The sequence below is a fragment of the Chroicocephalus ridibundus genome, chromosome 1 (assembly GCF_963924245.1).
Source record: "Chroicocephalus ridibundus chromosome 1, bChrRid1.1, whole genome shotgun sequence".
Lineage (NCBI taxonomy): Eukaryota > Metazoa > Chordata > Aves > Charadriiformes > Laridae > Chroicocephalus > Chroicocephalus ridibundus.
Window position 1 is genome coordinate 105,101,445 of NC_086284.1, and position 26,553 is coordinate 105,127,997.

Consider the following 26,553-nt stretch of genomic DNA (forward strand, 5'->3'; position numbering starts at 1 on the left):
CCACAGCCCTTGTCAGAAATTTCGGATTATCAGTTCAAAACTAAAGTAGGTGTTCACCTTCTTTATAAGCAGGTAACGCTGATTAAACAGAATGGGTCTGTCATTCTGGTACACCTGGTATGAGATCCCCATGTGTACTCATCTGCAGAAGTGGCATGGAGACACTAGCACTTGCAGAGGTTGCTTTGCTGTCATTCACTCTAGGTTGCTAATGTTTAGGTGAAGTTAAATGTTCTAGTCAGATGGTGGCTAAAGGAAAATATGATGCTAAGTCCCTCTTCAGGACAAGACTGCTTTCCTTTCAAGTTGCTCATTTTGGTAGACCAGCACAGAAGCAGAACAAATTTCTCAATCTCAGTGCAAACACATAATGCATTCATTTTAAAATATATAGAGGTACAAAAAGACTATGATGTTAGTATGTTTCTGCCCCTGTGCAATGGTAAATGAGCAAACATAATTTGGGGAGTTGAATACTTATGCTTCCTGAATTCCAGATCAGATGATTGCCGATAATTTTTTCTTTATGTTTCATTCATCATTAAAAAAAAGAAAGAAAAACACCAGCATGATTGTGATGTAAGATAATACCTTTTACTTCACAACTGTGGTTAATTATAAAGTACATCAAATCAATAACTGATGTTCAGTTTTGCCTAGTAATCTCTGATAATACATAAACAAATAAATCATGATACCAAAAATTAAAAATACAGATATAGTTGGCCTATATATCCATCATTAAAACGAAGGGAAAAAAAATCAGTCCAATTACTTGCCTTTGTAGGTTACCTTGAACACGCTTGGGAAAGCAACCTACCAAAGGTCAAGATAATCCCATTGACAAAACTGAGTAGACAGGAAAATATCCTTATCTTCGATTAGACTTCACTCTAGCTTCTGAATGTCCTTCTCCCATACTGAAGAGTCCAGATAACCAATTTCTGTTCCAAGCTCCCATTAAATCTGTAGAAAAAACGCTGCTAATTGCATGCCTTTAGGGCAAGGTTTCCAAATGTTCAAGTTACACACAAACAGCAAGAGGAAAAAAAAAAAAAGAAAAAGAGAGAGGCACTTAAAGATACAGACAGTTTTACAAAATAAATAACTACACATGACCCATTGTCTACTTTGGGAATTTCTCAAGTCAATTGCAGTAGGGGGGTTTTTTTGTGTGCCCTGATGCATTGTAAGGCTTTTGAATGGAGGCGGCTGTCATTTAGCATTGCACTTATATTCAAGAATAGTCTTCACGTAAGACATTGTTTATCATCCGTTTACAATACTTTCATATTAAACAATAATTCAGGCTTCAGTGGCAGATGCGAAGTGTCTGAATATCTTGCACAAAGCCAGGCTTGAGCCTGGTATTGTGCAGGGGTTTGGAGCTGAACAACAGAACAGTTCATTTTCTGCCACAATATTGTGCTAAAATAGCTCTTCTTGGCTTTTCGCTCAGAAGTTTTATCATCTCCTTTTGTCTATATATTTTTAAAAATTGTTAAGAGTTATGACAGTTTCTCCTTACACCATTTAGAGCAGATTCAATATGTACACATATTCTGTGATACAGTTACAGTTTTATTTGCATTTGTGGGTGCATATTTGTGTTTCAGATGTTTTCTTCTAACATTAGCTCTGGACATACGTTCAAAATGGGGCGTCTTATTTGTTGAACAGTGGGAACAATAAAAGGTTAAAGCTTGAGTTTGGAACTCTAAAGAGATTGCTTGATTAATTACAAGTGGAGGTCTACAGAACAGGTTCAGAAAAACTGTTTTCTTTCACACGTTATTGGAATAAGTGGAATATTAATAAAGGAGCGGAGATGTCTGCACATTATGAAACATTATTAAACATAATAGTTTAAAAAGTTAAAACAAGATTATGCCTTTGCATGCTTTTATTGCGAGGGCACTTTGAACACTTTAAAAAGACCTTGAAAAAACTAGTTTTCTAATTTGAAACACAGCTATCCAGTATTTGTCACTGTGACACTGGACTCAGAAAGAGAAATATGCCATAGGCAGATAAACAGTTTACTAAAATATTTGGATAAACATATATTGACTAAGAAAAAAACAAATACATAATAAAAATGCAAACAATGAGAAAGACTGACACTTTTGTGTACAGTAGTGCAATTAAGTATCTACAAAATTGGCTATATCCCATTGAGGCTATATCATAAAGCTGAGTATTTACTCAGTCAATGCATTATATACACCTTGCATTATGATTTCTTGATCTAGTTATACCTTGCTAATACAAATCTGGAAATAAAAGTGAGGTCTGGTTGAGACAAAAAAAAACCAGAATATGAAATGTACCTATTGTTTTACCTTAGTAAGTCTGGTAGAAGCTGAACTAATTGATTCTGTGATTGAACCCTTGGTTGGCTTTGGCTGAAACTAAGGCTGCTATAGTAATTGATTCAAGATGATGGTCTGAAAATTGATATAAAGACCATGTGATGGTGGTATGAATTGATAGCAAAATTCTGGAGTGTTTGAAGCTGAAGTAGAAGCTGAGTCAGCTTCATTTTCCAGTCATCATTATTTTCCATCAATATATTTATATGGAAACCAATATTCTAATTTGAATAATTAACCCCAGATGTCAGTTTGCAGCTTACCCACAATCTTAATTTTTTAAAGTAGAAAAAATAGAAATTTTCACAGTTTTAATTAGGATGCTTTGGATATTTTTGCCATGTCAGGTACCTGACAGCCTTCAGAGAGGACTGAAGACTTAGCTGTAATCTCTTCCATCTACTACCTTTTCAACGCTTAGTAAGAAAGGGTCTTAGTAGCTGCTGGTTCTGTATGGTTTGCTTCTCAACTACCAGTTGAAATCAAGATATTGGGTTAATTCCTCATTTTGTTTAATAAACAGGAGAAAGTCATCAAGCGTTTACAGCTTAGAAATAGGAATAATAATTATATGATAAAACTCAGTATTGAAGACTGTGAGACCTTATTTTGGTCCTCAGCTGAACACTGCATTGCCCCTCTGCTGCTAACCAAACTCCCAAAAGAACAGCATTTCCTCATGGTTCTGTTGTCAGAGACAGCCTGCAACCTTGTATAAATAAGATCTAAGACAAGGAAAGAATGTTACAAACAGAAGCCACTGAAAATCACATTTTTTAATTAAGCTGCAAGCTATACTCAAAATTATACAAATCAAATCGAAAACGCAAGAGTTTCAAATTGTGCCCTTAGTTCTTCTAATATTAAAGCAAGGACAGAGTGCAAAAAAGCAATTTCTTCTGATGAATTACATGATTAGGTTCCGATTCAACTTTTATTATATCCTGTAACATTTAACATCGAGTGTCACTAGAAACATTAAAATTGCTATAAATCTTGCATCTAAACGCACAAAATCTCATTGCTGTATCAAACAGTTGTGTGGTTTCTGACTATTCAGGAAGTTCTGCTTCATTTCTGTTTGTTAATTGCATTTGAGAACTGTGCGACTGCTGCCTGTTCTGTTTGCCTGAACACAGTGCCTAATAGGTACCTGCATCCCCGATTTGCCTGACAGGCATCTAGAAGTGGTGGCACACAGCTATGATTTTTGGAACAATGACACATTTCACTGCCTTTGCATGCAGCAGGCAGTTGTGCTTTAGGACTCAAATCATATTAAAAGCTTGGAAGTTTTACCATAGGCTTTGGAAGGCCTGGGATGGACTGTAGGTTCCTAGCTCATCCCTCCTTTTGTTTCTTAAAGAAAACTTTTGTTTCTGATCAGGTCTGTCTAGACGTGCTGCACACACAAACACCACGACTGTCTTGAAGTCAGAAATTAAATTAAACTCACTGGACTCAAATACCAATAAAAATCAGAAAGTAAACTTAGAATTCAAATGGTGTTTGAGGCTGTGCCTCACAATTAGGGTCTGAAAAACCCCTTCAACATTTAAGTTTAACTCTTCTGAGAAGCACTCCCTGACTCCTGTTTATAATTTAAGTCACATTTGGGTCATTATTTGATGGTCTAAGTGGGACTTAATTTAGACGAAGGCTATATGCACTGCTCTGCTATCTTGAAATTTAAGCATACGTCTATGCAGCTTGTAACATCTTTTCCTTACATTCCTTTCTTTAGTGCGGGGTAGAAGCACCAAAGCCTATTTTAAAAAGTGAGCTAGCATTTCACCATATTAATCTTTTTTACAAGACTGGACGTGTATGCTCCTGGTACCATTTCCAAAAATAACATATTGGTTCCTTTATTCAAGATCGCATCACGTTAGCAGAGAAGCTGAGCATCTGATATGTAATCAATAAATGTGAGCATTTCACAGAAGCAAATTGCCCTCTGAGGAGGAATTGATCTCTAAAGATCATATTTTAAAAAATGTTCCATCTTTATGAATAAGAGATAGAGGTCATGTCAGAGTAATAAAAAGACAGACTAGAAAAGAGATATTGCATAATGAAATGCATTCATACGTGTCCCCTCCTGCAATCTTAATTATATCAGCATACAAAACTGCAAGTGTTTCACTGTTTACAGCTGAGATTTTTGTATGTTCCCATGTCATTAAGATAGAACGTCTCATAGAAAATTTGTTGCATTTGCACTTTTCCATTCTTGTGCTACTTAAGCATGCTTAGAAATCCTGCTATATTTCCACAAAATTCTAGATGGACTGATTTTTTCTGAGACACGTGGTGATAACACCCCAGCATCTGAGGTTAAATCCTGCAGATTCAGAGCTAGAATTTAGATTTAACAGGAAGGGAAGACACCGGTCTGTAACTCTGCTGATTTTTAATGCAGCTTTCCTTATGTCATCTGTTTACAAGAAATTAAATGAAGCAAATAACAATGCTCAATAGAAAAGCTTGTAATTTAAGAATTATATGGCTCACACACATGAAGGAACTCTGCCATCATTTATCATCAGCCTTTCTTGTATCTTTCAAGAATTTAATCTAATGTGGGAGCTCCCAAAAATAGATTAGAAAAATCATCTGCAGTTTGAAATCCATCAAATACCTTCTTTTATAGATAAGCTTCAGCTTTGGGGACAAAATGGGGGCTATATGAGAGACAGATAGCTCTCATTTAAAAGAAAGTGAGCTTGCTGGTAAGCCTACAAGGTACAGAAAACTTAAATTGCAGAGGAAGTTACTTCTGGACATTGATCCTGTTGCTGTGAAGGATGGGAATCCTTCCCAGCACAGGGAATCATCGTGGCTATATGGGCTGATGCACGAAGTCCACCACTTTAACTTACTCCTGATTCTAATGTTTAAAACAAGAAAAAAGTGATTTTACTGAATTATGACAGAACAGTAAAATGCTGCCTGGATGAAAACCGATCATATGCAATGTGTATGCTGTACTTCAAACTCTCACTTAAGACTTGTGTGTTATCTTACACTACAAAGTTTTTATTAGGTCTCTGTGACTGGGTGAATTTTTCCTGAAAGCCTGCTTTTAGAGCCATCATCATTATGCCATCAACATCTGTGAGCACAGGCAGTGGCAGTGCTCCTATTAGGAATGATACACCTCATTTGCTTACACGGGAACTTGTGCCTTCTTCCTCGGTGATGCAAACTGAGTAGGGATTAGTGAAACAATTCAGCTGGGATTTGCAGCAAGGTCCAAGGACATCAGGAGACCAGTGCTGGTGGAGGAGATTTAATCACAACCTGTCCAGGAAACCAGGAAAGAATGACAAAACCCCTTCTTTCATTTATACCTTCCTGGAGAAATCTGGATTTATGGGCCCTTAGAAGCAGGGGCAGTATCTATCACACAATACTAGGAAATGCACAACTGAAGCATCCCAGGGGTAGTGGGATGGGTATCCCAGGGGTAATGGGGCAATCCCAAGCACAAATACAGGCTGGGAGGAGAACGGATTGAGAACAGTCCTAAGGAGAAGGACTCAGGGGTGTTGGTTGATGAGTAGCTCAACATGAGCTGGCAATGCATGTTCACAGCCCAGAAAACCAACCGCATCCTGGGCTGCGTCAAAAGAAGCATGGCCAGCAGGTCGAGGGAGGTGATTCTGCCCCTCTACTCATGAGACCCCACCTGGCGGACTGCATCCATCTCTGGAGTCCCCAACATAAGAAGGACATGGACCTGTTGGAGTGGGTCCAGAGGAGGCCACAAAGATGATGAGAAGGCTGGAGCACTTCTGCTATGAGGACAGGCTGAGAGAGTTGGGGTTGTTCAGCCTGGAGAAGAGAAGGCTCTAAGGCGACCTTATAACAGCCTTCCAGTACCTAAAGGGGGCCTACAGGAAAGATAAGGAGGGACTCTTGATCAGGGAGTGTAGTAACAGGACAAGGAGTAAAGGTTTTAAACTGAAAGAGGGGAGATTTAATTTAGATATTAGGAAGAAATTCTTTCCTGCGAGGGTGGTGAGGCACTGGAACAGGTTTCCCAGAGAAGTTGTGGCTGCCCCATCCCTGGAGGTGTTCAAGGCCAGGCTGGATGGGGCTTTGAGCAGCCTGGTCTAGTGGGAGGTGTCCCTGCCCATGGCAGGGGGGTTGAAACTGGATGATCTTTAAGGTCCCTTCCAACCCAAACCACTCTGTGATTCTATGAAGTGTTGAGAAAGCTTTGGTGATTTGGGTTAGTTAGCCACCTTCATTCATTAAAGACCTTCTGGGGACTCCCATTCAGCACCAATTGCCATTAGTTTGCCATTCATCATGGAGAACTTAAAAGGTCCTTGTCGGGGGTAAAGAGGATCACTCCAGCAAGGCTGGTGGATTTAAACTGTTATATGCCAAGGTCCAGACCCAAAGCTTGGGCAAAGCAGACTCCTTTTTTAATTTCTTAGTGAATACTTGGGAAAGAGTGGCTGGAAAGCTGCCCATCAGAAAAGGACTTGGGGGTGCTGGTGGACGGCCAGCTTAACATGAGCCAGCAGTGTGCCCAGGTGGCCAAGAAGGCCAACAGCATTCTGGCTTGTATCAGGAATAGCGTGGCCAGCAGGAGTAGGGAGGGTGATGGTACCTCTGTACTCATCACTGGTGAGGCCTCACCTCGAGTACTGTGTTCAGTTCTGGGCCCGTCTGTACAAGAGGGACATTGAAGTGCTGGAGCGGGTCCAGAGGAGAGCTACCAGGCTGGTGAGGGGTCTGGAGACCAGGTCATATGAGGAGAGGCTGAAGGAACTGGGCATGTTTAGTTTGGAGAAGAGGAGGCTGAGGGGAGACCTCATTGTCCTCTACAACTACCTGAAAGGAGGTTGAGTCACCATCCCTAGAGGTATTTAAGAAACGTGTAGATTTGGCACTTCAGGGCATGCTCTAGTAACAGAGATTGTAGGGGTTTGGGTTTTTTTGTGTGTGTATGGTTGGACTCGATGATCTCAAAGGTCCTTTCCAACCATGAAGATTCTATGATTCTATGATTCTACTTAGGCAATGCAAAACTGTCTTGTCTTTGGGCACATGTAATACATATTTTATTCTCTTTCTTTCTCTTCACTGTATCTTTATATATACAGTACTAGACATATGTAAATCAATATATATAAGCTGTCACAAACTTGTGCCTGATTGTAAAATGCAAAACATATTGAAGAGAAACTAGATAACAAAAAAGATGAGGAAAGTGTTTTTTATCAAAATAACAAAGCTACATATGTTTAAAAAATTATTTGGAAGTGATTCAATGCTGCCGTTAATTTAAAATGCAATATTTTTTATGGCTTCAGAGTAGTTCCTACTAATCATTACAGGGAAGAATGTTTTTGTGTTCATGCAGGCACGCTGGGATGGCCTGACAGGGCGCATAACCTTCAACAAAACAGACGGCTTGCGGAAAGATTTTGATTTGGACATAATTAGCCTCAAGGAGGAAGGAACAGAAAAGGTAACCAGATCGTTTGTAAAACAATGACAAAACTCTAATTTGACAGGGGCATAAGAGAGTCCATTCTCTGCAGCTTGGATCTCCCGTGCTTGGCGTAAAAACCACTATTCACAAGATTATTTAAGTCAAAGTTAAAACAGAGCTACTAAGATTGTTTTGTTATTTTACAATGTGTACTTTGCATTTCAAGGTATGGGATGGGAATTTGGGACTGACAATAATTGTCCGAATGGGAATAATTATTTTAAGTGCACATTATCCTCAGTTCATGCCACTGTAACTTAGTCTGGTAAGTTCGTGTATATAGATAAAACCTAGGCTTATCTTACATGTACGTCTTTTAATAAATGTGACATGAGGGAGAGAGGAAAGAAGGTGATTGAGTAATAACCCCAAAAAGAGTTGAGATATTAAAAATTCTTCATGTTTTTGAGATTATATCAGTTATTTTTCTCTTACATCCCTAACTGCTTATCATAAATTGCACTGAAATGATGAGACTACACGGGACTGAGTGAGTTGTAGCATCTTTGTTTGAAAACAGAAAGTTCTGCATAATACAATTTCAGAAACTGGTTCTGCATTCAAACAAAAGACAAATAAAATTCACATTCCTTCAGGACACTCAGGGAAGCATGCCTCTGGGAAAAAAAAAAATCCATGTCAAAGGTCTTGTTTTCCTTACTTTACCACTTATAAATTCTCCTGAAGATGCAGAGGTGTAAGGCAGGGAGTGCTCCTTGACTTGCAGAGACCATAGGAAAAGGCCCAAAGTCACGGATGCTTTTGGCCATGTTTTACTCTAGCCGGACAGCATTGCTGCTGGCGTCTGAACCCCATCATGGTCAACCAGGATCTGTGCTGGAGATTGAGGGGGTCTTGCAGGGCCCTGGAGGGAGGCAGGATGGCCTTGCCCTGGCCCTCAGCCACCAAACATGGGCTTCCAACGGGCACCACAGGGCTCCCTCCACCGCCCCCAGGAGCTGGTTGCTGTGGGCATCCAAAAATCCCTAACCCAGGTAACACCACCAGCTCATGTCAGCTGGAGACATCGTTGTCCCTTACTCTGCGTACACTGGCTTGACGCCGAATGATAATTGTTAATGGGTTAATTGAGACTTTAAATGTAATTGCTCCCACATGGCTCTCCAGTCTGGTTCTCTTTTCATCTTTAATGAAGCACTCTGTTTATTTCTCTCTGTACCAAGGCTGCTGGCGAGGTTTCTAATCATTTATATAAAGTGTGGAAGAAGGTTTGTACACAAAAAAACCTTTGGGCTGGGTCTTCAGACTCATCCTTTGGGTTTTGACAGTGACTTTCATATTGCAGTTTAGAGACAACAGTCTATCTGAGAGTATGACTTTTTCTGGTAGAATAACCTTCATCCCAATTTAAGACACTGTTAATTCCAAATAGTAAAAAGATCTTGGCAGGATTCAGCTTTTTCACCAAATTTTTTTTTGTTTTAATTATTATTTTATTTCTTGGGAGCTGTGCCTTTCCTCTCTTTCAGTAGAGGCTCCTGGCTGCAGAAAAAGCAGTCTTTTTCTCACCTATTATCAGGAGGGATCCTGATTCATCTAAGGTTCACGACAAGTAGTAAATTTACACCATTTCAGATGTGTATTTACATCAGCAGCAAGGACTGCTTTAACATGCAGGCTTGGGGGGGTTTTTTGCCTCCCACAAAATGCATACTGTGCAGGCAAAGTTCAAGCATTGTTGACTCAAAATTCTGATGAGTGTGTTATTAGCTCCTTACAGAAAATTATGTAGATGATTAGGTGGGTGCTGTCACTCACTAACATATGGAAATGGGAACTAAGCTTGTTCATAAAAGATCTAAATTACCCCAGGAGTCTTAGCCCTCTTTTAACATGAGGTGCCTCTGCCTGGTGGAAAAGGCACCGAAGTGGGAATCAGAGACCAGCTCCATGCACTGATCACCACTGGAGGTACAACCCACAGTTGCTGTACTGTAAGGAGAAGAAAACAACTGCATTCACCCTGTTTAAAGTGTTCTGGAGTCACAAGATAAAAATTTCTTACAACACTTAGAATTGTATTTTGTATATATTTCACACAAATCTTATTATTTCCCACCCCTCCCACCTACATAGTTAAAAAAGGTTGTGGTTTTGGGTTGTTCTGTGAGGGATTTTAATACTACAGAGTACACCAGTGCAAAACAATCTATAGCACTCTTTTAGTTGTTCTTATAAAGCACATATTTAATAACCTTGTTTTAATCTTCAGTGAATCAGGCTAAGGCACAAAGGCACCCCATTTCCCTCATTACTGATGAATAGATCATCCTACCTGACATGCAGAACGCTATTGAACCAATCTCACTTTTGACTCTAGGCATTTTGTGCTACGCTGAATTGATTTAAACCAAATTACAATTGGTTCAGAGCACAGACTTACTGAAAAGGGCTTATGACACCTCTCAAGCTTGTCACTAAACTGCAATAAATCCCCTGGATTCACCATAGTGATGTACTACCTTGGCCTCATTCTTCCAGTGCCCCTCCGACCTCCTCCATCGCTCTAATCAAGGTTGACCTGCGGTGTCATTCTTTTATCCAGACGTAGAGTGGTTTCCTGGTGTATTTTGTATGCACTGTGACTGTGTCGCTCCATGTTCTTCATGGTTGTTCTCCTCTTCCCTGCTGCCAGCCGATAAAAGCATATCAAGTCAGTAACAGCGAGCAGAACGGCTTTTTGATTAAGTCAGCCACCTTGGTGCAAATTCAAGGACACTGGTTATTTACTATATTCCTGGCACAGGCTATCATAATATCCAACCTTTTATTTCGTATGTACTTTTCGGATCAGTTTCCCAACCTGGTCTAGTTTTGGAAACAAAGGGAATGATTGATAAATGCTTGAAAAAATAAATTAAAAAAATGGCATGACTATCCCCATTGAGCATACTTTGGAAAAAAAGTTTGTGAAAGGCAAAAGCAACGGAACCCAGGGACAGAAACCCAAAGTCTGTTTGAAATTATACAGTTGTTATCCCAAATCCACACTCAGCAGGCACAAACTAATCTGCTGGGTTTGGTACAAAGGCAACACAACCTCCGTCTCGGTTAACAACCAAAGAAAAAGAGTCCTGGGTCTGAAATGACTGAGCATCTGATGGCAGACAGAGACCTTCAGTACACAGGAGGTGTCAGTGGGTTTTGTCTTAGATTTACTTGGCAGCTTCACTGGCAATCCCAGCAGGGAGGATCTGGAAGCAGATCCTTCCTGGGTAGAGCTGAAACATGCTGGCAGAGCGGCCGGCGATGCAAACGGCTCTGTGGATGGCCAATGTCAGTCCCCCACGCCATCCGTCTGGTGCTCTCCACAAATGTCCAGATATAAACCAAACTGCCTGAGCCAGCCCCTTGCCCAGAGTTTTCTCACATCAGCCCTCAGCCACGCTGTGTATGTAAATCCAAAGGCAAAAAAAGAAGATGCTTTCAGATTGTGTTTATGTTAAGTAAATATTTATCTGAATAAGTCAACATGGTTATAATTTCTGCCCTCACAAGGCGTAGACCCAAATCCACTGAAATCACAAAGATCTTTCCCTTGAGGCTTTGGGTTGGGCATTAAATACAGGAATTCTTCACTATCTCTGGGGATAGAAAGGAATTTGTCTTTGGCCGCTTGTATTTCCTGAGCAAATACTAATCAGTGGGTGAAACGGTATCACCTTGCTAGCTCGGTCATATATCGTAGTCAAGAAATGACAGAATAATCTTTGCTAAACCTGCTGAAGGCACAGTGGAAGCAAAAGGCCAGTGCATCCATCAATCTGCTTCAACATATTTATTCAAGATTTTAATCTGTTGTATTGGAAAAGAGAGGTCTTGCCATATGTTTCAACTCTACCATTTACAAAAGTAAAAAAAAAAAACACAGAAAAATAGACATTTGACATTTTTTAGCAGGAAACAAAGTCAACGTGTTCCACTTCTGTAGCAAATTGGCTAATACACCACTGTATTGACATGCCTTATACTCTTACAGCTTACTCATTTCCACCTGCTTTTGAAAGGGCGATATGTTCCCTGTGTTTTCTAAATCAGCCATTTGATGTTGCTGCCTTATTCAGATCTACAGCTGTTTCCCTTCTCTAGCTTTTTGTGCTGCTGCTGTCTCTTTCTGTGGTGACTAGAACCAGAGCGCTCTTCCTAGGCGGTAAGCATTTAGGGAAATGTTTCAGCTTGCTGGGGCTAGGCAGCCGCTCACCTGCTCTCTTTTGCGCAGATTGGGGTTTGGAACTCATACAGTGGCCTTAACATGACAGACAGCAACAAGGACCGATCGACCAACATCACAGATTCCTTGGCTAACCGGACGCTTATTGTCACCACCATTTTGGTAAGTCTCGCTGGGCAGAGGTGGCACCACCACCCGCACTGTAGGATGCAGGTGTTGCTGATGGTGGCTCTCTGTGGCCACCTTTGCCACCTCCGCCCTGCACTCCATGGCTGTTTTCCTCCACGCTAAACAATGTTTTGTTAAAGTACCCTGTTTGCAAGCAAATTTTTTGATTTAGACTCGGAATCGACATACACATTCATCCATCCACAAGATGGATTCAAAAATGCCCCATTGCCAATGGAACCTTTTAGGAACCTCCACCTCCAAAATTGTTTAGCTTACTTCAATATTTCAGAGATGACCCCTGCATGCTTTTTTTCCCCCGAAGAATTAACGCACGCAAATACTCAGCTTTGCAGTCTGTGTTTATACATCCTTGCTTTTTACTGAAAGTGAGACGAAGAGGACTGAAAGAAAGGAGCAAACAGTGGATAGACAGATTGAGGTATGACCTTACTATGATAAATGGAAAATATGCAACTGGGTGTTCAGAAGTTGTTCAGCCTCATGCTTTCTGCCTGGCCAGTAATGCCACTTTTTTCAATTACTCTGCCTAATTCCTCAGGAGGGAAAGCGCTCAAAGGGTCCCTCTACACTCCTCTTCTATTGCCAGAGGTCTTTTGCCACATTAAACTGCAGAAACCTGCTTGCCCTGACATTCTGTCCAAAATCCTTTAAAAAGAAAAGCAACAAGGTAGTTTGCAATCTACTGGTGCTGTTCTCCATTCTCTCATATGAATACCTGCTCAACTCACAGCTATTTTATACATTTGAAGATTTTTTTCAATAAAGATTTATTTATCACAGAATATCCAGTTTTAGATTCTCCTTCTTCTGTTATTTAGGCTTCTCTCTCCTTCAACATCCCTTCCTGTCCCTTAGGGTGGGACATGTAGAGTACAGACCTTGTATCTGATTTTGGAGCTGCTAAGCACTACTTTAATTAAAGCTCACGGGAGCTTTGAATGGTCTGTTCCACTGAAAATTAGGGCGTTTATGCTTATCATTAATTGATTCAGTCAACTTGTTAACACACCTAAACCAGGTTTTAATGGACACAGTAAATTACTGGTTTCCGTGTAATTGCGATCCATTTATAAAATATTCACATAATTTAGAGAAGCTGATATAATCTGAAACAAGCCTCATTTCTATTGCTACATGTCTACTGTCTTTTTCTATAGGAAGATCCCTATGTTATGTACAAGAAGTCTGACAAGCCCTTGTATGGAAATGACAGATTCGAGGGTTATTGCCTGGACTTACTAAAGGAGCTGTCAAATATTTTGGGCTTCATCTATGAGGTCAAACTAGTTTCTGATGGTAAATATGGAGCCCAGAATGACAAAGGAGAGTGGAATGGGATGGTCAAAGAACTCATAGATCATGTAAGATTGAATCCTTCTCTCTTTATTCTCCTTTCACCTGTGGTATTTTGTATGAAGCCAGCCTAAATGAAATGTTTGCATTGGTTTTCCTTTTTTTTAGAGCCTCTGCTCTGTCTTTATTGCCACTTGTCAGAGTAGGAAGTTGCGTCAGTATGTCTGAACTAACAGTTCGCGTGTGTTGGGGGGAACCTCCACCTGGGGTGGGGCAGCGGGCACTGAGCTAGCACAGGTCCTGCCCACCCCTTGGCTACAAACTTCAATGCCAAGCTCACCTCTGATCTGTGGATGTAGCCCCCGCCCAGATGCTCTGCCAGTCCTCACTGGCAGTCTGCCCCCTTGCGCAGGACTGAGCCCCACATCACACCTCTCCTACTCACATGAAAGTCACGAATATCCCTCTGCCTGCAAAAAGAGAGAGATGAATATCATGTACCCAGTAATAGCCTAGCAATGTTAAATTTTGTCACACACTTCAGATTTATAGTCAAATTTGGTTTAGTTTTTAATGCTTGGGGGGAAAAATGGAAGGAATAGTATTGTGTTTGCTGAACATGAAAAAGAATGAGTATTTTCCCATTTGTGTTTTCAGAAAGCTGATCTGGCCGTTGCTCCTCTCACTATTACCTATGTAAGAGAGAAAGTAATTGATTTTTCCAAGCCCTTCATGACGCTGGGAATCAGTATCTTGTACCGGAAGCCCAATGGGACAAACCCTGGTGTTTTCTCCTTTTTAAACCCTCTTTCTCCTGATATTTGGATGTATGTTCTCCTAGCCTGCCTTGGAGTCAGTTGCGTCCTCTTTGTCATTGCAAGGTAAGTCACAAAAGTAGTTTTAGATGCATCCACATTAACTACCTGTCCTCCCATAGGTGTTGCATGCGCTCTGCAAAGTAGACACAGTATAATACTATCCTAAGGGTTTTATCCAGTCCTAAAGCATAACGTTCTAGAAAGTCTCTTGGTATTTTCACATCTACACTGCTATCACTTTTGTATATTGCAATGTGATGAGATTCTACTTTCCTTAAGGGCTGAATGGACAGAAATATCCAATGAAATGCGTCAGCCTTTCTTTGCCAGTACACAGCACCTCGGCAGACTACATGTTGCAAAGCAGTTTATATTACTTGCATGTAAGCACTTCTCTTTTCCACTAGCAGTGCATACAGTTAAAAGGTAAGAAAGAGGATGTGAACGTATTTTTGCTGAAGGATGTTAATTAGCTCAGCTAACTTCCCCTTGAAAATAAGAGATAACGTGACTGGGAACCTAAGGGGACAATCTGCAAGGTGAAGTATACCCCAGGCTCTCTCCCTGCGCAGTCCTGAGGCGCACCCTGCCTGTCAGTGGCAGGCTCCCAGTGATGTTCCCTATTCCAAAAAATCAGGAAATAAACACATACGCACCACTTTTCCAAATGAAGCCAAAAGCTCATAAAGTTCTCAAAGGCAGGTGTGCCACAAAGGTTCTGGGCCAGTGGACCACAGTCACATCTCCAGAGGGGCAGCAGAGTACTCTATACCCTTACGATTGAGCTTTACCTTAAAAACTCTGAACAGCTGATATGGTTTCACAAACCGGATACGAGCTACTTATCATGGCCTCAGACACCATGGACCACAGTCCAGGAGTCAGTTGCTCTAGGGCTTTGAATGAGAGCAAACCAAATTTGAAGGAAAATGAACTTAGAAACTTGTTAGAGGAAATTGATCATTTGAAGCATACCTTTTTGTATACTCCTCAATAAACCTGGACTCTGAACTGGCATAGTTATTGTCCTTTTCTTCAGATAGCGACCTTGGAATCTAATTTCCAACTCTGTTTATTTAATCTCATCCCATCCTTCATTTTTTCCTATTCATAATTTAAAACATAAATATCTTTACTAGTGCTTCACAGAGATTCATGTTTTGGTTTTATTTACTGAGGATCCCTAATCAAGCTTTTCCCCACTTCTGTTGTGTATTGATTTGCATATACATCAACATAATATTCCACATTAATAAAGTGCATGGAAAATAGCCTGAGAAAACATTTATACTATGAAATATAAGAACTGAAGTGATTAATCATTGGAAGTCCACACATTCACATCACAGCAAAAGTAACAGAAATGCTGCGGTTTTTATTTCAAATGATGGCATTCAACTTTAAGAAGTGAGCAATAATGTGTATGCTGCAACGTATGCGTACATATACCTCATTCAAAAGTCATAAAATAATTGTAATCAGAATCATTAATTCTGATAATATAGCACATTGTGCCTGACTTCCACTTCTGTGTGAGCCAGGCCAACTGAAGCTCTTGCTGCTTTTCCTCCGATTCACTGTTTTCTTTTAATCAAGAGACACAGCCCTGCAAAACCTTTATTCACAAGACCGGTCCTGATGAGAGTGACTGGCCTCAAACATACATTTCTCCATGGTTCACTGAACAACCCTTGTTCCAGATGGACAACCTATGGGAACGCTTTGCTTGTTTGCATGTTTCTATACCAGTACCAAAGTACAGAAATTTGTGGGATTTGCTTTTTCCTTTAAACTGCTAGGACTGTGGAGAAGGAGGAGGGAATCAGAGGAGGAGAGGTCATGGGTTAACTTATTAGTGTTGGCCCTATGTGAAAAGAAAGAGTTCATCCATCCCTGGCAGCTATGGGACTGTATACAATTAGTCATTACTTCCCACAAGCTCTTGCAGTGGCTCACTGTACCATAAATAAGAACTCTTACTGTACGCAAATCATGATCTCATTCATGACTAATATTAAATCTGCTCGACTGTGACAGATTGACTTTTCTGCGGTTGTGTGCCAAGACTAAAAACATCCCACAGTCCTCTCCACCTCAGAACAGGCAGAAGGGAATACAAAGCCTGAGTTATCCTCCGCACTTTTATTTTTTAAAATAACAGCATCAACTTTGCAAGAATAAATAAGCATCGGGGTTCGTCTGTCTGCTCGCAGAGCTGCCTACATGCAGATGCGTGGCCAGGAGCAAACCAAAGGGAAATGCACCGGGAAACTCACAAATCATCAGCTGTGAAACCTGTTTGCTTTTCTCTCATGGCTGTTAAATATTGCTCCAAATCAGAGCGTAGCCTTTGGGCAAATCCATAGGTTTGTCCTATGTAACTGTGTTATGTTTTGTTTCTTAAATCTTTCTAAAAAGCAGTAGTTCCAGGAGCAGCGTAACTAATGGACCCTGATTTCCCTGCAGATTGGTGTCTCATGGTGAATTGCGATCGCCAGTTGAAGTTTGTTTGTCTGTTTGTTTGCTTTCCCTGCAGCTGAAGGATTTATAGGCGATCTTTCCCATGCGGATTAACTAATACGTAACAAGTTGTGAGCTCATCCTGCAGCTTCTCTCCTAGTGGGGCTACCACTGCAATGTTTCACACCACTTGTAGGAGCGTAATAACCTCTAAGGCCTCTACCTATTTGCCAAATGTGGCTAAAATTATCTAAAAGGCTGACACGTCGTTGAAGGTATAGACGCCCCCACATTCATAATACACAGCACAAAGCCCAACTTGTAACAACTTAAATATATCAAGTTTGCATATCATTCTCATAACCCACCTATTTTAGGAAAAGAGGAAAAGAACCCACTAGTTCAGCAAAGTAGTTAACATCATTTTCTGAATGGTTACATCTTTTCTGACATAAATGTTTTTTTTGAACCGATGCCTCAAAGCAGAGCCTAATTAGATTGTAACTATATAGGCTGAAGTACACAAAACTGTGTTCACATGTCATCTTAATTTACTTTAGACTTCATAAATTTTAATTTACTACAAGAAGCTAAGCAATTCTTACAGTCTATGTCTAGAGCTCTTCATATCTTCGAATATGTCAAGATTTCTGCAAGATTTGCCAAGTGTTTCAGCAAATATTGGTTAGATTAGTTTTAAGAACCTCAGTAAGCATCCACTTTTTAACACTGCCATAGTAAATTAAATGGTTAACAGTATTTTGACATCAGTTCATGGAAGACAAATACTTGGGAATAATTTTCACAGACTGGGATAATCTTCCAGTTCTTTCTTCAGACTTTTTGGCAACTGAATAATTTCTCATTTGTCTTTGAGCCTTATGTAGCCCTGTCATTGTTACATTAATTTTTAAACTCAAACACTGAAGCTTTTATCACTGTGAAGGTTTACAGACTGACAAAGCTCTTTTCCTGTTCAGTGAATGAAAGTGGCACTTTCTGCCAAAATTTCCCTTGACTGCTAATGCCATATCAGCTGTGCTGTTGGAGTCGATGGTAGCGCTAGGTCGCTGAGGTCACCACCAGAGGTGAATAATGTCACACAGAGCCTATATAGGTTGCTTAGGCGACCTTGAACATCTCATCTTTATCAGAAACTTCAGCATAGCCACTGCTGAAGGTCCAAAGAGGGAGAAAACCAGGGGGCAGGAAACAGAAACAGGAACCAGGACAGGAAAACAGAAGGCCTGAGCAGTGAAGCAAAGCAAAATTGTAAACCAGCCTCTTCTTAGAGTTCAGCACAGCAATAGAAACACAAGAAGAAAATCAGCTTTGTTTCAAGGTGAAAAAGAAACATATACCCTAGTACCACATTAAAATATATACCCACAGCTATAAAAATCTTTCCAGTCTGGCAGAAAGAGTTTTGCTGCCAGAACTTCATTGCCACTTTCTAGCAACTGCTGTTTTGCTCTTTTGGTGATGGAGACATTTGGTCCAGCCTACTGAACGTGGTTGTTGTGCTGCCTGAAATGATACAAGACCCCAGCCTCGGGCTTCCCAGTCAGGTTGGAAGGAGTTATTTGTGCACGTTCTTACAGTCCCATGCTAACTATACTCGAGGACCCTGTGGGTGAACGCTCAGCATGGGACCTCTTCACTTCTATGGCGGTCGGCAGCTTAGGCAACCTACAGGTCCTAACTCTGGGTCTCTCGTTAAGGATGTGTTTCCCCACGTGTGCACGAACTGAGTTGGGACCAATTTTGTTACTCCACAACAGTTGTTTCCATTATTCCAGCACAAATTTGAAACATATAACCCGATAACTGCTTTTTTTTTAAACCAGTGTATGCAGAACTGTTGTATCTTGAATCTGAAAATTGCGCCTTGTGTCACAATTTTTAATACCATGATACTAGTAATGGTAATATTGTGCAGCTAATGGCATCCTAAGCTACTTACTGTTTCAGTTAGTGGGTTCATTACTATCAGAGCTCATTACTCCAGCTAAGCAAGGCCCTCTGCTTGCAACCCTGCATAAACTCAGTGCTTAATTATATTGTTGAAACAGTAATTAAAATGTATCGGCGTGACATTGTCAATTAAAGCTATATTCATAAACTTCATGAGAAAGCGTGCAGCAAGCCCGGCAGGGGTGGGAAGCAGCAGCAGTCGAGGCACCTTGGGGAGACGTGGTCCTTAAGGCAGCTCTGCCAAGATGGAGGGGCAGGAAGGGCAGCGCTTGCAGTTGCAGGACGGCGTGTGCAGGGAACAGAGTGGAGTTCTTCCGTTAAAGGCAATAATCCTCTGCGTAATTCTCTTCCCGCAATGCTGACAACGTGGCCCTACGCCTTTCGGGCCCTGCGATTGCTCCCAAATGCCTTCAAATGCCTTCGGCAGGCAGAGCGCGTTCAGCATCCAGCATCTCAACTACGTACAGCTGGCCATGGTTGCCTTTAGAGGGCTGCTAGTCCTTCAGTATTTTCTAAAGGCCTTACTAAGGAACAGCTACGTGGCTTCCAGTTGTCCCTCCACCCACCCCCAGCCCCTGCAAATGTCTGTCTGTCTGTCTGCTGGCGGTGCGGGAAGGAGAGCTGTGGGGCGTTGCGGCAGCCTCTAAGCCCAGCGCGGGAGGAGGGAGCGAGGCGTAGGCCGGTGCTGGGTCCGGGACCGTGCGAAGGGCTCTTGGCCCCGCAGCGCATCTCCACGGCTTGCAGGAGGCAGCTGCGAGACGTCCCGCGGACAGCCTTTCAGCTGGGGTTTTCTTTTTTCGCCTTCCCTTCATTAACTTCCTCTCTTTGTGCGTTGTTCAGCAGGTTTGCTGCCGCTGTGTGTACTCTATTTGATGTTTACAGATTGTTTCTGTTAACTGCCACAGGTTTACACCATATGAATGGTATAACCCCCACCCGTGCAATCCAGACTCAGATGTGGTGGAAAACAATTTTACTTTACTAAATAGTTTCTGGTTTGGAGTTGGAGCTCTCATGCAGCAAGGTACACCGGTTACACTTCGTTATCGCACACGTCCCACAGTCTGCTCAAGGGCTTCTGTGCTGGTAAACTCCACCCTCTGTAAATACAGCATATACTGTAAAACCCGATCTCAGAAACTAAGCGGTAGAAGAAAGGAAGAAAACGACGTGCTGCTGCCACCGGGAGCAGGCAGAGGAGGGGACCCTGTGAAACCCAGAACAGGGAGGCAGCAGGAGGCAGGAGGGGAAGCACCTGAGAGAAAGGGAAGCGGACAGGGCCGCACGGGAGTTTCTGGAGCTGAAACGTAAAATAATGACAGGAGGGATATGAAGTGCTTCATGCTGAAGTTGAGTGTATTGGTACAAGAGGTTTGGCGACAGGAAAAGGTTGGGCTCCATCCCAACGGAAGCAGTAACAGCCTTAGCTACCCTAGAAAAACTGTTTTAACTGCCAAACAAAAAAAAAAAAGATGCTCTTTCTTCAGAAAGGTTGTTAAGTTTGTTGGCATTTGTCAAACACTTTGTTTAAAAACAAACCCAAACCCAAACTTTTTTTTCTATGGCTTTTCTGCAGGTATGAGTCCCATCCTTCTGTAAATGCATCCAACCCTAGAAGCATTAACTTAACCCAGTCACAAGTCCCTGTTGGTGATGATTTTGGAAACAGCTGACGTTTTGCTCAGTTGACAAGGAAGGGCAGTGAAGCTTACTCCATGTGGGAAGTCAAACAGATATGTGTACTAAACACATTTGTTTATGGCGTGTATGTTCTAAGGTTTCCAGTTAAATCACTATTCACCAAAACTGGGGTCCACTGAAAAGAATGAAAATATTTTCTGACAAACATTTCAAGTTGAATCAAAGCTGAACAAAAAAAACCCCACCCCACAGCAACAACTAAAAAGGCAATTCAGAGGAAAGCCCAGCAGTACCTTGGTATTAAATTCCTAAACATTTAAGTAAGGAAAATAAAATCATCTCTGCATTCATCCAGGTACAGTTTATTCTTCCCTCTTTAACAGAAATGAGTAGTAGTAAAAAAAAAAAACAAAACATGATGAGGATTTTTTCCTAGATATGCTTGGGAATAAGTTTTGTATTATACCTGAGATGCACTTGCTTTTATTGGTGCACTAATGTATTGACAGGACATAGAGCTTCCTCACAGAAATTACTTTGAAGGAGGTTGGGTGAAGGAAGAGCCGTTCTGTTTCGCTTTTTTGTTTTGTTTTCCTTCCAATTTATCAGTAAAACACAGGCTGAGGTTTTACAGTATCAGGCAGGTGTGTGTATATAACTGTGATTGCCCTGTGTGTGAAAGTGACCCAGGATTCTGTGTTTCGATGTACTGCCTTTTTTGGAGTTTACCATCATCCACAGCAAACTGTGGGATGCAGTGTCTGCTCGTTACCACTACCTTGGGTACATGACAGTCAGCCCCAACCAGACTCTGCTTGTCTTTCAAGAAGATTAAAAACAAAACAAAAGAAAGAAAGAGAGAGAGAGAGAGAGAGAGAGAGAGAAATAAAGAAAGAAAGAAAAAAAAACATTTGTAAGGCAACACAAATGTTTCCATGTACAAACTTGTGGTGCGTGTGATTGTAAGTGCATCATTGTTAATGTGAAGAGTTTGAACATGATGTGAATGGTTGTGAAACTCTGCATCTACCGTTATGCTCTTTCTTGTTGGCAGCAGCTGCTTGTTATGCTTGATTGGAAGCCACTTGTTATTAAATTTTAAAATGTGATGATCAGACTTTCTCTTTTCTACAGAGCGTGAGCAAAGTCTGGATCAGGATTGGCTGTCATGTCTGCCATAAAAAGGCACTAGAGAGACTTCAGCAAGTATTGTCTCTGAACCCCGAGTCTTGCTAGCAACGTTTTTTATTTAGACGTTACTTCCCCTGTTTTTCCCCTGAAAGTCTCAGATGTGTTATGCATACTCTGAAAGCATCCAAACAGGGCACATTTCATCCAATCCATTCAGAAAAAAACCATCACTTTCAGAAAGGCAAGCTATCCGTCAGAGCCCCAGTTCAGCCAAGCGATGGGTCAGACCAGGACTATCCCGGTAAGGAGAAGGCTCAGGGCAAAGGCGGTGAGCGTGGAGCATATATTAGTGCTTTTCGCTGGAGTCAAGGCCCTCGAAAAGGTGAACGTTGAAATAATCATGGGAGTGATCAAAAGAGATGCCGGGCTCGCTTGGTTCAGCTGGGAGCAGAGTGCGCTCAGCACCTCACAAAAGCAGAACCGTAGCTCACTGCATAATTAATACACTCTGGCGTCTTGAGCTTAATTGAACTGAATGTATTCTGCTGCTTTTTCCCAAACAACTTTTTGCTAGAGGAAATCACAGGAGGTTTGGCATCTCACCCCACAAATTGAGCACACAGGAGTTCTCCGCCTACTCTCTTGTGCTGCTGTAAGGCTGTGCCGGCAGATTTCATGGTTGCTTGTTAAGATATCTGCAAGGTATCTGGCTATTGTGCATTACTGGGATGTATATGTCAGAGCTAGGTATTACGTCAGGGTCCAAGTGTAGAAATTATATCTTTATAGCTGTCTAAGCTTAAAAAAACCCAAATCTTCAGGATGACCTGAATCAGCACTCCTAGAAGCCAGCTTTTGCAGGTCAACCCCAGCTTAGAAATAAACACACACTTTTCCTGAGAGCAACAATACAAAAACGGAAGAGATTTCATCGTACTGGAAAAAAATAATCTAGTCTGAAAAGCAAGAAAAATACAACAGACCACAAACATAAACCCAGACAGAGCTACAGCTCTTGAAACGGGTACATTTGGACTCAGAAATTTCAAGTGAGAGTTTCTGCTTTTAGACTGCTGGCTTAATTTGAAATCCGTGCAGCACCAGGGCTGCACAGGGCTGCACAGGCAGAGCATCTGCTCTTGCAGTTTGGCAATTCTGTCAACCTACTCAAACCCTTGGGCTATGCTTAGCTTTGACCTTTAAGAGACATGTCTATGTGTTTGTTTACAAAGCTAAGTTAAATCTGTTTGTTGGTTGTTTGGAAAGTTTTTACCCTTTTGGTCTTTCCCCCAAAAGTCACATTCAGAGTTTATGCAAAGTCTGAAAATATTCTCTGTAACATGTTTAGATTTCTTACAGAAATCATTAAATTGCTGGGGAGAGACAATATGTCAACACATTTTTCCAGTGATAGAAATACGTTTGTCACATGAAAAGCTTTACGTGCTGAGATCTCCATTCACAGGCACTTAAGTACTTTCTTAAGTCCATCCTTCATCAACAAGATAATTACGCAAAGGCTTAACTTTGAAGTCAAAAGTATTCAGGTGGCTCTCTAAGTGCTTTGCTGAACCAGATTCTTGAATCCCACAGAATGAGCTAAGTTCAGTGGGGATGCCTCCAGAAAAAAAACAGCACAAAACTTGCATCAGAATGCTTAGAAATATGAGTACCTGTGAGGCTTAAATACAGTTTGTCTGAGATGATTAGAAGCCGTTTCAGCGCACTTAACACCCACTCGTACTGTTCTGTAGGGTTTTATGACAATGGCAGATCACTTTTATATTTGTCCGTGTGACATGCCGGCAGATCTGCTAAAACCTTTTCAGCAGGAATGAGTGTTAAATACACTGTCCAAAATTTTGCATTGCCCTGTGGGTCCAAAGGATACGTCCATTCACCCTCTGAATTTTCAAACCGCACGTTTGCAATAAGACGTGTTCTGGGTTCTGAGCCCAGGTTCACACAGGTCGATGAGTTCACTGGAACCGTATTGATCGCCCTGTTTCTGCTTAGGTGTGTCAATAGGATGCACAGGGCAGGTTTCTCTCGTAAGGGATTTCTGCCAGGTAGCTTGTAAGCAGAGTAGCATTCTGCTACAGATCTCTAATTAAAAAATTGATTACAGTACACTGGCAAAAAGGGATTCAGGGAACAGACAAAAATACTAGCGTAGCTTGCTGGGGATGTAAGAGGTTAATATCACAGTGAGCATTAGCTCAGAGATCTAATGGGGCTTAGACCCAAGGATAATTCCATTTGTCATGTATCATGGCATACATCCCCTTCACAGTGTGTTACCATTATAAATGTTAGCTGTGCATCTGTGAGATTATTGTTTAAATCATTTTATCATGCTACAGCTCATAAAAGCATTCTGTGCCTAAAAACAGTCTGTGGTATCAGGAAAGGCATCTTTCAGCACCCTTTTAATATGATTGTTTTGATGATATTGTAACAGGATCAGAGCTGATGCCCAAAGCTCTTTCTACCAGAATAGTTGGAGGAATATGGTGGTTTTTCACCTTAATCATAATCTCATCCTATACTGCCAACCTGGCTGCCTTCCTGACCGTGGAGAGGATGGAATCCCCCATCGACTCAGCAGATGATTTGGCAAAGCAAACCAAGATAGAGTATGGGGCTGTTAGAGATGGATCCACAATGACCTTCTTCAAGGTAAGATGGCATCAGCCAGCTCTGTACGGTCAGACTGACTCATGGCCCTCCAGTGCTAAAGGGTGAGGTGGAATAGTAACACTTGGAAGGATTAGTATAATAGGTAAATACATCATTTGCCCAAATCCATAGAGGATTCTTCAGCAATATTAATGTAAAAGACGGGAGATTTTCCCCCAAGACATATGGAGAAATAATCTGATGCTATACTGCTGTGAGGGGCAAACTCATGCCTTTGATGGGAGAATCTGAAGGGGACGAGGGCATGGACATGGGAACAGTCTGCTCCAGGTTGCTTCTCAGGGTGGGATCTCAGCTTCTTACAGCCACTTGGCTAAGATCACTTCTGAAGGGCATGTTTGCACCAGAAAAATACTGCAGGCAGTCAAAATGCAAGGTTTTTTGTCCCTTTTTTAAAATGGTCCGTGGTCAATATTACACAGACTATTAATATATGGGCCACATACACACATGAAGACATCTGTAAGTAAAAGATCATTTTCTGTGGCTAATTGCTTTGTAGATAACTGCAATTTTTTTTTCACTATTAGTATTAATTACATAAAAAATGGGTTAATCTCATAAAATGTCAACGTAAAAGCCAACAAGCTATAAATATAGCATATACGCAGAAAAATCCCGTGACAATTAGAATTAATTAGCAGCTTCATCGGCAGTCTCAGCAGGGAAGTTAAGCCCTGAATGAACTGGTATCACGCTTTTCACTGTAGCATCTAGGAATGGTGTTTATAGATAGTCAAATATGCCTTTGAAGAGGCTGAAGGGCCATGGGGAAGCAGCATGTGGGGCAAAATAGTAGTCGTGCCACACTTGTGCGTGCAGGAGTGAGCAGCTTCAGCCCCCGGTGCTGGGAACCCAAGCCCCTGCTGCTCCAGCCTGAGCTTTAACCACAAACCCTTCTGCTTCCACACGAGGCAAAGTGCTTCCACGCACGCAGACAAAGAAGGGACGTGGCTAAAGTATTTGGGTCATCTCTCAAAAGGAATGCTTGTCAAGGATGTTTCAATCACATAACAGATGCGATGGTAGGCTACCCCTGATGGAGCTGTCAGGGGTGAACTGGCCTTGTAATGGCTCTCCTGTGGCTGAATAGAAATGCTTCCACCCTGAAAGAAATGCACAAACTACAGCATTTTCCAGAGCCTCGTTATAGTCAGCTCTTGAAATGATGAGCTGACATTTCCATTAAGATATGCTGGGAAACCCAGCTGGACATAATCCTGGAAATTGCGTAAGGCAAGTCCTGGACTCCCATCGGGAATGTGAGGCAGTAGGAAGCAGCCTGTGCCACCTTCTGAAGGACGCTGGGAAGCTCCCTTGGTCTACGAGCTCTTCGCTGCCCAGTCACTGTCATTGCTATTCTGAAGTCATGTTCAGTGTCAGAGCGAAACCTTCCAAACCTGTTTTCAGAGGAAATAGCTTCTTTCAGCATGAGAAGTTCAGAACAAATTTCTAGAGCTCTTTCCAGCTTTACACTGATTTTTTTGCACTATTAATCGCTGAGGTTAAAATTTGTAGGCTTAAAAGAATGTAAGCCTTTAAAAAAAAGTTTCAAAGTGATTAAATATTTCTATGCTATACATGCTAGCTGACTCGTGCCTGAAATGCACGTATATACAAACATAAGTGAAAGGAGACTGGTTTTAGTAAAGAATGGAGATGGATTCTCTGGCAGAGTGAAGGTGACATAGTGAAAGATAGATGAAAAATACAATTTATCACACTTGTAAACCAGTGAGACACACACAGGGTTATATAAAAGGTGTTATTATTTTTATTACAGAAGCCTTTCAAGATCCTCACAAGATTAGGATTTTTTTACGCTGTCCAAAACTTAAAAAAACAATCAAATCTCTGTACGATAAAGACGACAGGTACCTATGTATGCAAAAGGAAGACTGCATGCTCTGTGAGGGCATGACTTTGCCTCCTTTGGACTGTAAAATACTGCATATGCTTCTTGAGCTAAGTAAGCACACACACGCTCATACACCAGTGAGAGACCTGGGAATGAGGAGAAGGCAGGAGCAAGGGTTTATGGGCAGCAGTTACTCCCATTCATGCTCTGCATGTGTATTACCATATAGTTTAAAAAAAACCATCTTTGCCATACCGATTCTAGAGAAGACACCTGAAATAACTCTGCCTCTTTCTTGGGAGCTGTGAACTGGCCTGGACAATTTCCCCCGGGCTGCCCCATGCCGTGACGGACTCTGAGAGCACTCAAATGCCCAGGGCTCCCCACGACAGCCATGCCCCTGCGATTCA

The 26,553-nt window shown here is 41.5% G+C and overlaps 1 protein-coding gene across 5 annotated transcripts in view; it reads left to right on the top strand.

The window, feature by feature from the left end:
* GRIK1 (glutamate ionotropic receptor kainate type subunit 1) overlaps window positions 1-26,553 on the top strand; it is a 174,608-nt gene that overhangs the window by 129,319 nt on the left and 18,736 nt on the right. For 2 of the 5 annotated variants that reach the window (XM_063346902.1, XM_063346892.1), the window contains exons 8-14: window positions 7,753-7,860; window positions 9,069-9,113; window positions 12,125-12,238; window positions 13,426-13,629; window positions 14,219-14,442; window positions 19,719-19,837; window positions 24,047-24,264. In XM_063346902.1, the coding sequence (XP_063202972.1) occupies window positions 7,753-7,860; window positions 9,069-9,113; window positions 12,125-12,238; window positions 13,426-13,629; window positions 14,219-14,442; window positions 19,719-19,837; window positions 24,047-24,264 (1,032 nt within the window). The remainder of the gene's footprint in view (window positions 1-7,752; window positions 7,861-9,068; window positions 9,114-12,124; window positions 12,239-13,425; window positions 13,630-14,218; window positions 14,443-19,718; window positions 19,838-24,046; window positions 24,265-26,553) is intronic. The other 3 variants (XM_063346920.1, XM_063346910.1, XR_010072601.1) reach the window with 2 other exon arrangements.